The sequence below is a fragment of the Coturnix japonica genome, chromosome 1 (genome assembly GCF_001577835.2).
Source record: "Coturnix japonica isolate 7356 chromosome 1, Coturnix japonica 2.1, whole genome shotgun sequence".
NCBI lineage: Eukaryota > Metazoa > Chordata > Aves > Galliformes > Phasianidae > Coturnix > Coturnix japonica.
Window position 1 is genome coordinate 157,583,675 of NC_029516.1, and position 12,759 is coordinate 157,596,433.

General features: G+C 40.6%; 1 protein-coding gene across 4 annotated transcripts in view; it reads left to right on the plus strand.

Annotated features, from left to right (window-relative positions):
* The window catches only part of LNX2 (ligand of numb-protein X 2), a 53,402-nt gene that overhangs the window by 23,553 nt on the left and 17,090 nt on the right, over window positions 1-12,759 (plus strand). For all 4 annotated transcript variants that reach the window (XM_015852055.2, XM_032442151.1, XM_032442150.1 and 1 more), the window contains one exon: window positions 4,691-5,211. In XM_015852055.2, coding sequence (XP_015707541.1) covers window positions 4,811-5,211 — 401 coding nt within the window. In that variant the 5' untranslated portion in view covers window positions 4,691-4,810. The remainder of the gene's footprint in view (window positions 1-4,690; window positions 5,212-12,759) is intronic.

Genomic DNA, 12,759 nt, shown 5'->3' on the forward strand with positions numbered 1-12,759 from the left:
GATTACTTTCTCACAGTCTTGCACTGGAGTCGAGTTGGCTTTTTGTATTGGGCAGCAGCAGAGCCCTTAGACATCTGGATCATTAACATGGATGTTATGCAGTTGACACAAGTTGCTGGTTCTGCTCCGCTTGTTTGCTGTATGGCTTTAATCTTAAAACACAGATTGTATCTAATGAGCTAGGTCACGCTTTTTGGAAGATGTGGCATGACACTTTTTCCCTCTAAGACTGCTTGCCAGCTATTTATTCTCACCATGTATTTTATTGCCGAGTTTCTACTATCTTATGTTAGTCCACGCAAACTGTGGTCTGCTTTGAAAACAGTTCTGAATCATCAGTATGATGCTGTAATTCCCATGAAGGATACTGGACTAGGAACAAAGGACTGATTTTTCGTGTTATGATGTGGTTTAAAGCCATGAATGTGACCACTGTCTAGTTTCCCTCTCCCGTGGCTTGTGTTTATCAACTCCTGGCTGTTAAGGGATGCTCTTTACAGCTATAGCATTTGAGCAAGGGGAATTTAGAGAACATGAGATCTTTTCCAGCTGGGGTGCCTTAGAAGTGGGGATGTAGTGCAAGACCAAGAACAGGCTTCAGAAATCCTGCAAATTTGTAAATCAAGAAAATTCTCCTAAAACCCAGGATGCTGACCGTGCTACCATCCAGATTTATTAATAGGGATATCGGAACAATTAGGTGGCAAGTACAAATCTGTCTGACCAGAAAAGGATGAGTTCTGGTTCGTGGGAAGCCTTTCCACTAGTGATAATATTTTGTCCATCCTGTTCTTCTGTTTGTTTGGTTGTTTATCATGCCCATCCAAACGGAAGGAATAAGCATCATAAAATGCAATGTGGCTATAAAGCCTGTCCTTTAATGCTTATGGAAAAATGTGCCAAACTTCTCCAAAGAATGTTGGGTGAGCCAATATATCAGCCCTACGGGAGGCCCATGAATAAGGCTCCTTCTTTCAATCTAAAATTGCTGTTATGCATGTTTTGCATAAAAAATGCATTAAAAATGCACAGCTGGATGTCCAGTCTTGCTCAGTTCCCAAATGAACTGTGATTTAAAACTGAAAGCAGGGCACTACCTGCACTGTTATGCTATAGTAATGAAGTCCCAGGTGAATTATATTCTAGGGAATTGCTTGACTTGAAAACCAGTCCTGGCTGGTTCTTTTACCCTCCTCTTACTCCTTTCCCCCCCCCCCCCCTTAAAATTCTAACTATTTGCTCCTGTTTGCAGCTCTCCTGAGCTGAAACCATCCTGTGGAGCTGGGGATCTGCAGTAATATGAGAGACAGCAAACAATATAAGGAATACATAAAGAGGAATGAAGTGCTGTAATATAAATGGCAGGGCCCTGGTGCTGTGTATTTCAGGATATAGTACTTCTGTGTCAGGGAAATTTAGACCCCGCTTGCTATCCTGATTGTTGTTTGGACTATGAATGCTGTGCTTGTGGGCTTGGTAAATCAGCTGTGAGATTTTGCACTGGGAACAGCCTGTGGAAAGCCTTGGCAGCTGTGGTATATAATCAATACAAATCCAGTGAATAATTCCTGTTATTGAATATGCTTGCCCTAAATGCAAAGGCAGCAGACAGCATTGCTGGAGTGATGAAGTCTCTAGGTTTTCTTTTGTTTGGGGTGGCATGTGTGTTTGGTTTTGAGGTTTGGGGTTTCTTTTGATACTCTGTATTGTAATAGACCATCTGTTTCTTGCAGTGAGCCCTGCTGCAGCACTAGGGGAAGAGGAATCAAGGCACAAGCAAAAGCTTACAGGGGAGGATCAGAAGGGCAAGTCTTTCCTTCAGAAAGGTTCTGCCAGCAGAATGGAAGCAGTCCCACACAGTCAGGATATCTTTGAGCCACAGTCAAATGTTCTTATTTCAGAAGGCTGTGGCTTTGGGCTGTGGGTCTGTTTGTCAGTCCCTCCTTGCTGCAGCCTGCTCCACCACAGAAGGGCTGGCGGATCAGCTGAAGGAGTGCTCAGGTTAGCTCATATGATCTCTATTGATCCCTGGCAGCAGCAGCACTGGGAAGCAGCTAGAAGTCACGTCAGCAGCCAACAGAAATAGATCTGGTTCAGCATGTCTGCCTGTGGCCCTGGCTGCCATTGGCCCCGTGATCTCAACCTGACCAGCGCTCTGTTGTCCCACTCCAGCTCATCCTGATGATGTAAAAAATCACAGTGAATGCTGCTTCTCTCAAAAACTTCCCTTAATTTTCATTCAAAATCTATAGTAAACTGATCAAAAAGGATTTAATTACAACCTTCCAGAAGCCTGGTGCTGGAATCTTTGATTGCAGTGAGTACAGCACGGGTATATTTGCTGTTTGGCACTGCATTGTGCTCTGTAGAAGGTTATGATGTGAGTAAACCACTTTACAGAGTGGCAGAGGTGCTACAAGCCTGTTACTTTTAAAAGGGGATCTACCCCAAGAGAGGGTAGATTTCAATTAGGTACAAGGAAGGAAGTTATTTACTGTGAGGGCAGTGAGCCCCTGACACAGGTTGCACAGAGAAACTGTGCATGTTCCATTCATGAAGGTGTTCAAGGCCTTTCCTCTCATTTCCTGCCTACTGCAGGAGTTAGGGACTAGATGAAGTTTATGGTCCCCTCCAACCCAAACTGTTTTGTGGTTCTATGAATTTGAGGTACTCACTGTTAAGAGTCTGTAACTGGAGTGCACCTTGCTGGTGTAGAACTCTCCTTTATTGGCATCTTGGCTACGTGGAGAAGAAGGAGGAGTCCTAATTTTCATGATGAGTTGGAGCAGTTTGAACAAAGCATCATTGTCCACGTGTTTACACGACACACTGTCAGGAGGCTTTGAGTCCTTCTGCATGCCCAGTCCCTCCATACTGGTCATGCTGTGTGGCACTTATGTAGCAAAATGATTTGGTAAAGTCCTGAATCAATGCAGTGTTTTTCTAGAACATGGATCTGGTTTCTTTTGAATCTCCTAAGGAAGAGCCATTAGGTGGGTCTCATTCCTTTTGTGTTTATCTTGGAGGAGGAGTGTGTGGTTAGAGAGCTGTGGTTTATGCATGAGGGCCCTATGTGCTGGGCTCCTTATCTGCTTGCCCGTCTGCATTTTTACATAATGCACTTAAGACTGGTTTTGAGTAATCTCTTTTTGGGTCTCATTTTGCATTTGTATTCTCCAGTAACTAAGAACTGCTGTGCTATTCCCTCCTGAAATCCTTTCCAGAAGGTGCACATTATCTGCTACAAGGCAGGGCAATGAAGAGCATCAATTTCCACAGCAGAATAGAATCCTGGATTACAAATTACTATTTAATCCTTTTTGCGTCAAAGGATATAATAATCCTTGCAAAATGTGCTCTAAGTCTTATGCTTGGCTGTGTGTGAGGTTAAGAGGCAAAAACTGAAGCAAAAACTCTCTTAAAATGTAAGACGTAGTGAAATGCATTTGTTCCATGTAAATTTTGGAATGCATTTATGACTACGTTTCAACAGCTAAAAATAAAGCTTATGGGACAGTGCCTAAGCTAGTGGTTTTCGTTTCAGTGCACGCTTGCTACTTGTCTGTTAGGATACAGTCGGTCTCTCTCTTGAGTGTTGTGAGTTTGTGATAAAGAATTCAGGCACAAAACAAGCATCATTCTAATTCGATTTTTATTTTTGAATGAGATTATTTATACCAAAACTAACTAATTAACAGGGTTGTTAAGAATGGGAGAAAGTTCATTTTGTTGCCTAAATCATCCTGTTATAAGATACAAAGAGTGTAATTTCATATGGGAGAGAAAGATAAATAATGTTGGGTGGGTTAAGGATTTGGTGTTTGAAACTGTAGACTGATGGCTGCAATTTCCTGACCATGCAGCTATTTTAAGATGGGCAAATTCTAATAACTTATAAAGTTTAGGAAATAAATCCCATAGTGACAGACATAGAATCCTTTGACTGACATGATTTTTGTCACACTGAGTACGCAGAACAGTTTAGTTGTTTGGAACCAGTGGCTCCACATAATTATTCTATTGTGTGTTTTTATTTCTGCCCTTATATTAAATCAAATGTGTCACATTGGTTAGAATTGGCCCCTCTTACTGTGTAGGAATTCACAGACAGAACATGAAGGTAAAGGGTGGCATACACTCTATTACTATTGGGAATAACAGGGCAAGCAATCATTTCTGTTATTTTTAATATGAGGTATTTAGACCTTTAATGTGGAATATTCCACATTAATACACAAAAAAACCCACCAAAAACAAACAACAACAATAAAAGAAAGTGGGGCCAGATTGCTGAATAAAATCCTAATTGCATATTGAAGACCACATTTAATTACATGGGCATATAACCAGCGTTCCACTGTGGAGTGTCTTTGTGCTAGACGCTGACTGCGTGCATCTGCTGTGACACTGCATAATGTGATGTCCTTGCTCTCAGCAAACTGCTTCTCTTGCAGGTGAACACTGTGCTCCCGAGCAGCTGTTACAAAGCCATGAAATGTTTCTCTCACCAAACGAATTGTGTATTTTTCATTGCTCTCTTCCATGACAAATTTACAGGAAACAAAAATGTTCTCTTAATGGAACTGTTGTTACTTAGTGGATTTTGGTAAACACAGAACAAGTCAATAGCTCTGACGAGAGCCGCCATACTTTGTCATGTCAATAATTTTTACTTACTTATCTGTTGCAGAAAGTGACGCTCGAGTGAAGAACAGAAGCCACCTTTTCAGAGGCTGCTTCCCTCTGGGATTTGCAGGAGCAGACCATCCTATGAGGAGGAGGAGGACGCCTCTGCGTTCCTAGCTGCACGATGGGGACGACAGGTGATGACATGGCTTTGGCAGAGCAGAACGCCTCCTTGAACCCCTTGTGCTTCGAGTGTGGCCAGCAGCACTGGACAAGAGAGAACCACCTGTACAACTACCAGAATGAAGTGGACGATGACCTGATCTGCCACATTTGCCTGCAACCTTTGCTTCAGCCATTAGACACGCCCTGCGGACACACTTTCTGCTACAAGTGCCTAAGGAACTTTCTGCAGGAGAAAGATTTCTGCCCGCTGGATCGAAAAAGACTCCATTTTAAACTCTGCAAAAAATCCAGCATTCTCGTTCATAAACTGTTAGACAAGTTACTTGTTTTGTGCCCCTTCTCATCGGTGTGTCAGGAAGTCATGCAGCGATGTGACCTGGCAGCACATCTCAAAAACAGGTGAGCTGTTTAGATGATGGAATTGGTAGACTAATACTTACACAGTGATTCGTAGCTCAGGATAAAGTGCAAGGCAGAGGGAGGCGAGGGTTGGTGATGGCTATGAAATCCACAGTACAGCTCTGTAGGAAATGATACTGAGCCCAGCCAGAGTGCTGAGTTCAGTCTTGGACACTGCACAGAGAGAATATCAGGGAGCATGTGGAGAGTCATGGGAAGAACAAGGTGAGTCAGCAGGAGTCTTGGAAAGGTGAAAGGAGATGGGGTTATTTAAGGTAGAGGAAAATAAAGACTGAGTAGGGAGGAGCGAGGCAAATGCAGACCATGTCTGCAAAGGGGGAGGGAAGCAGAGCAGTAGGAACAAAGGAAATTGAGTTCAGATTTTAGGAAAAAAAAACCTTTATAATGATCCAGCACTGGCATAAATTTCTGGGTAGGATGGTTGTGTATTCTCCATTTTCAGAAGTCTGTACGAATATGGTAAAGCAACTTTTGTCAGGAATAGTTAGAGCAGCACGATTCTTCCTTGAGATGGGCAAATGGACAGGGTGCCTCTTGAGACACCTGCAAGACCTATTTTTCTGTTGCTTGTTGTTTTAAACCCATTCACAGGTTTAGCAGCTTATTCTGAACTGTTAATCATTTTATTGTTCTTTTATTTTATGCTTTCCTACCCTAAGCATTTAAATAGTGACAGGAGGGCATGACAGAAAAAGAGGAAATAAGATTATCAAGTTCAGGTTGGAATAATATTTAATATTATGTAGACTAGAGCACTTCATTCTTCCGACAAAGAAAAGCATCCTTACGGTTGGAGATACTTGCTACATGAGCATATTTCATTCTTCTGTGTAAAGCATGTCACTTATCTCAATGGACTGATATTGGACTTGATCTGAGGGGTCCGTTTAACTGCTTTGGTTTTCTCTGTAGTTTCAGAGGATACTTTCAGTAAGCAAATGTTAATTATTTTATTATATGAGCCATTAACAAAAGCTTGAACGTAACACTCATGTTAAAGCCGGAACGAGATGGAATTTGTGAGTGAGCTAAAAGGTTTTATGCACATCTAGACAAAGCAACACATTTTTAAACTGACTGGAGATCTAAGAAATTACAAGACGAGTATAGTGGGGAATTACACTGAGAAGGAAATAATGCATTCAAAGGAAATGCTTCTGCTTTCAAAGGATTCTGTTCACTTGAATTGCTTCTGATAGCAGATAATATTTCCTGTGTACAACTCAGTGTGATTGGTGCATTTTCGCCTTCAATTCAGCTCACAATACTGTGTTTAACTTGGAAAAGCTATGTTCATATTTCAGAGAGAGGTTTCAGAAAAGCATATAACTGTCTCTACGAAAAGCATCAAAACCAGAGGAGTAAGCATTGTGCATCTCTGTTGCATGTAGACAAAGTGTAAAAGAAACAAAACTCAGTGTGTGAGCATTTAACAGCAGTGTCTGTAAAAACAAACACATTGCCTGGTGACTGATAGCAGAAGTGGATGGTACGTGGCCTAACTCTTTTCCTCTCATCCGTCACTGCACTGAGACAAGAACTTTCTGTTTCCATCCCATGTTAATTTAATCACGTTTAATTTACATGCTTTGTTTTATTTCACTGTGATACTTTGGGTTTTTTAAATAGCCTGTGCCTCAAAAGTTGCTTGTTTTATGAAGGGTGTTTCCTTGCTTAGTGGGTCCCTATGTTTGTCCTGGGACACCAAGACACCTGAATAGGCTTCAGACCAGAGCAAAGCAGTGACTGAGAGGTTCCTTCCCTCCTGTTTCTCTCCAAAGTGCAGGTGGTGTTAGCCCAGCCCCTGTCACAGGCAGGAGCTGCATTTCAGGCCTTGGTGCTAAGGAGGCTCAGGAGAGGTATGCTTTGGTCAAGTGCTTTTTCAGCATAGCCCCTTCCATTTTGCTCTAAGCCCAAAGACTTGCTGAAGCTGGGAGGCCAAGAGGACTCTGAACATGCAGCAGCGCTGTAGTCTGGGGTGCGTGTGGAGTTGCCTGAGTTTTGCTGGTGTTTGTACCCACTGCATGGACATGCACACATGCAGCATCCTTTTCAGGGAAGTACAGGTAATAAAGAGTAGCCTTTTTTGTTCCTTGTTCTTTTTCTTTCTCTAAGTCTCCACATTTCCATGTTATCTTAGGCATGTTCATTTCTTTCAGGCAGATGACTTCTGGTCTATATGATGACTTAAAGGGAGCTGGAGAGACAATATGACTGTTAGGTTTATAATCCTAATATTAAACGGATTTGGTTTTGATAAGAGCCAAAATGCTAGTAAGACTCTTGCTGCATATTCATTTTATGTTCTGCTTTCTCACTGACATTTCTCTCAGTTTTTCAGTCCATTTTCCTTGACTGGTATCTTTTTGAGTGACATTAGGTCAGTTTACAGCTTATTTGTATTTGGAACACCATGTATATTCCCTTCAGATATATATATATGAAACACTCATTTTCCTAATACATAAGATTATTATGAAATCTGCATGAGCTGAGTCACTGGCTTTTCCTGTTTGTCAGCTCAAAGCTTTCAATTCAGAAAGCTGCTCATCTTGAATTCCTTCTGTTGTCTCAGGATGCCGATGTGCATTTTAAGTACATGGTGGTTTTTGGTTTTCAATTAAGTTTATTTGCAAACATCTGAACACCTGTAAATTATCATTGCTGACATAAGAGATGTGTCATTTGAATTTGATTTGGTATGGATTAGTGATTCCAGTAAAATGTTATTACTGATGATTAAATGTAGGAAAGAAAGACATCATTCAGTATTATTACAGTTTTCAATATAGATTAATATAAACCAGTCTCAGTAAGCACTTAAATAACTAGCTTATATTTTTAAGAAATGAAATCTGGTTGGTTAGTTTTGGAGGTTAAAAAACATTCTCACTTCAGTTTTCCAGGGATACTACAGTCTACTGTCTTTGAGCATAAAAGCTTGAGGACATGTCATAGTATCTACCAGGCAACTTGGAATGCAGGGTCACTGCAAGCCACTCTAGAAATAAGAGGCACAAGACAATAATTTGATTGCTTTGTGATCACTATTTGCCCTCCATGGTACCTCAATGCTTCAAGAAAATATTCTTGATTTATTAATCTTTCAGTTTTTATCAGGTTCATTTGGGAAATGTGACTTTTGAAGTTGAACACGGTGTAATTTGCCCTAAAGGAAACAACACATGAATAATGCCGGGCTGTACTGTTATGCCCTGTCACTTGATTGATAAGTGGCAGGTAAGAAAAACTGGTAATGTTTAACAAAGTAGGTGCCAATTCCACTTCTAAATATCACAGGCAATTTATCAGAACAAAATTTAAGGACATTCCTAGAGTTTCTTCTATTTGTGGTTTGGATTCAGTTAATTCTCACAGATGAATCAGTCCTGGACAAAATCTATTCCACCATACAAAACAATATTCCTAAATGTGTACAGCTTTTGAACAGGGGGGTTAAGTGTTGCATTTATGCATTCGTTTTGCGACAGGCTTCACTCTTCTTCTCCTGTGTTCTGCTGCAGTGGTTTGAGTTATCATTGTGGATGGAGGCGTTTTACCAAATGTTGAGGCCAACATCCAGGCCAGTTTTGTGGAAGGCTTCACTTGAACTTCCAAAAAGGACGAAACTGTTCACTGTGTCTTGATCAACACGCTTCATATACAAATTTAGAGTGAGGAGATCACATGAAAATCATTTGTATAAATAGAAAACCTTATCATTCAGAAATTTGGAAATATCAGTTATTTTAGTGTTTCTTATAGGACTTCTGAGCTATTTTTTCTCATGCGAGCTGGCAGCACTGTCCCTACATTTCTGTTTTTAACACCAAGCAGATTGAAGAGCATATGTAATATTTAGCGTTCTTCTGGGCTGTCTTTCCTTACACAAAAGTAGTAGATAAGAGATGTAGTCAGAGCTTCTCCATACGTACCCCATGGATTCTCTCCATTGCTGGAAAAGAGAAGGGTCTGTATGTGGTTGGTTTCTTCTGTGAAGCCACCTGGTTCTTTGTGGGCTCCTCAAGTCATTAGATGTGAGAGACAAATACACAACAAAAGCCCTCTGCTATGTGCGTTTCCCTAGATCTTAGTCTTTTCTGGTTCACAAGTCTAGTGTCTCCTTTTCTTTATTCTTTTTTTTTCTTCTTCTCCCCTGGCAAAAGAAAAACAAAACCCAAACATTTCGCTTTCCAAAGAGGCAACATGTTTTACTTTGAATTGCAGCTGTAAATCCTGCCAAAATCACTATTTAAGGTCATTTTGTTGGCAAAGTTTATGAGCAATACCACAGGCATTTCAGCTGCTTCTTTGGAGTCTTTGGAGAGCGATTCAGTGCAACTGTTTTGAGGCCATTTGGTGTGTTTGTTTTTATGGAACCTCAATACTGGGCAGAAACCGATGGCCTAAGTTACAACGAAATCTTTTCAGTAGTCAGTGAGTAAATGTGTTTTTCAAGCCCCTACTGTTATTCCTTGGAATACATTGTAAACTACATCTTAATTTTGTGTGAAAGGTCTTTTCTTTGCAGAGAGATTGCTGCTAGCGTTCCAAGAAGTCAGCTTTTAAATGAGACACAAGCAGACTTGGCTATTTAAACTGATTAAAAGAGGTTCAAGGTAAAATTCACACTCTGTCAACATCCAGAACTGAGCTAAAGCCATTCCTGCTGCTGAGTGGAGGAGAGGAGGGAGTCAACAAGAAGCTCATTTTACATCCCAAGAACAACTGCCCTTCAAGTTTCCTGATAAATAGCATCACTGAGGTGCTTTAGCTGGTTGTTCCAGCATTTCTACTCTTTGGCATCTGGAGTCATAAAGTAATCACTCACAAGTTTAAAAAACACAATCATTGCTTTCTTCTCACTCTTAGTGAAATTGTTCTGACTTTGTAGGTGGATATGAAATGTCATTCCTGGAAGAGATATTTCAGTTTCAGGCTCTTATTTATGCAATTTCTTGTAGGAGAATGAGTTCCTGTATCCATAAAAAGAATCTTTGATGCTAGTTTTGAACCTGAAGCATCCATCTGTGTTCACAGAGTTGCCACAGGATTTTGTCCTAACTGCTCTTTATCTCAAACATTTGGCAAAAGCAGTGTTAGTAAGGGTGTGCACCTTTAGAGATTGATTGGCACTTGTTAACTGTTAACAGCTGCTCTATGGTCTCCCTGTTTGTGAATAATGCATTCCTAGTGCTAATAAATACATTTTTGCGTTGCAAAAAAAGCATCAACTTATGTGCTTGAATACCAACACTTGTTTTTGTTGCTTGGTGTAGATGGCATGTCACGTTTAAAGACCCAGCAATTGGCATGGTGTGACTTGATGTGTCCACTGGACAGCTGCTTTTAAGGCCATCCAGTTCCACAGTACCAGCTGAAAGTCTGAGTCCTCCAAAATCACCAGCTCACTTGGGGAAGAAGGGGAGGAATCTTAACATAGTTAATTCTGTATTGTTTTCTTTTTTTGTCTGGTTGCATAAAAGGGATTCTGTTGAACTAAGTAGGTGCACTCAGGATGTTCTCTACATTTCTCGCTGTTAGCCTTTGAAATGATAATGAAAAATCATCTGCAAAAATAAACCTCAAATCTATTTATATTTCATATGACAGCTTTAATCAGCTGCTCTTCAGTGATGGGGGAATGTGCTGTGTGAACGAGGGTGGGGAGAACCTGTCTGTGGTTTGGAAAGCTTTGACAGAAAGAGGACACTTCCAAGGATGGGTTTGGTCTGTCCTGTCCTATATATTTATTTATATTTATTTTTAAACAACCCCCAAAAGAACCCATGGATTTCCAAGGTGAGTTTTGCCATCTACACCAACTCCTCCATGATCCATAGGCCTTCTGAATAGGCTGCATTAGGTCTGGTACATATCTGGTAGAAGATATGGTAGAAGGCAGTGTGTTCACAGAAATGGCCCGGTTTACTGGGCTCTGATCTTCTGTAGGACTGAAGCATCACAGTGTGACAATGTCAGTTTTGGGCAATTCACATCATTGCCTAAAATTAGCCCTCCCATTGCTGTTCAGGGGCAGTACAGACATGCAGCATAGGATGGCTTTGTCCTAAACTTGTCAGAGCTTGCAGTGAACAAGGTGTTTCTGCAGGAGCTTTACTTCTTCACACATTGCTCAAGAGGTGAATGATGTTGGAGTTTGTGCTTTATTCACTTGAGTAGTTTTCAGCTTTCGTGCTTGCACTTTCTGGAATTTAAAGAGCAAGATGTCCAGGTGTGAAACTCATTGTCTAGAGGAAAACCCCAAGAAATGATTTAATAAAAGTGTAATTTCATGATGTTACCTTTTAGGCTCTGCATTTATGCGTATTTCACATTTTGGTCATTTCATTCTGATAAACACGTATCACGATATATGTATATGTACACATATATTCACCTGTAAATACCTGTCTTGGATTATGTATAACTGCTGGAGTGGGGTGTCAGAAAATATACACGAGTGTTTATCAAAATTCCTCAGAGATGAGTGGCTTTGTTAGTATTTCTTAAAAATCCCTCATGTCAGAACAGTCCAACCCTACAATTATTACATCCTTTTCACAGAATATCAGCACATTTTGATTCTCAGACCACTCCAGTTTAACAGGTTTGAACATCTAGACTTCTGATGTCTTCTACCCTGTAAACACATTCCTTATCCTTTAGCAGACGTGAATAATTTCTCCTTTTATTACAACAGTCAGTCAAATTCCCAAACAAGGAGTCCTTCCAAGAACACAGTTTCATTTTTTTTTCCGGCAGTGCTGCAGTAAAAACATCTTTATGTGGTCAGCAGCTCCCAAAGCAGAAGCTTTAGAAGGACATCAAATACTGTAAGACATGAAATATCAGAAGCTGGCAAAACTGTGTAACACAGCAAAAGTAAGCTCAATGTCCACATTAGTCATTTACAAATAGATATGACTGTTCAATAAATGAAGGCTTTCCATCAATTTGCAACACTGCAGCCCTTCTTTACAATAAACTATTGTAGTGTTTTAAGCACAAGTGCAGAGTCATTGCCTTAAAATAATGGGGACTTATGAAAATCAGGTTACCATGGGAAGAACAGAATGCTGATGGGACATTGCTACTTGGGGGAAAGCAAAACAATATTGAACCTCCGTTGTGACTTCAGGAAGAAAAAGAAAAGAATGAGGGCAATGAAACTCTACTCACTCAAGAGGTCATGAAAACTTATGTTAAACTTCTCATGGAAACTCATGGACAAGTGTAATGTATTTCAGTATTCTAATACTTAGATGACAGTCTAGGTTAACTTTTAATCTCTCTCTTTCCTTCCCAAGGTGGCTCCAGGAAAATGTAATGCTTCTTTCTTGGCTCATTGGGGCCAAGCGTGATAGCTCCAGTGGGTGCTCACATGTGCCCTGAAACAGGGCTCCTACTCTTTGGGTTTTGTACTGAGCCTGTGCAATATTTCCAGAAAGGTTTATCTTCCAGAAACTGAAATACATGTAGCAAAAAAAGTCCTCATTCAGAGTGAATCACAGCACGTTTAGTTCA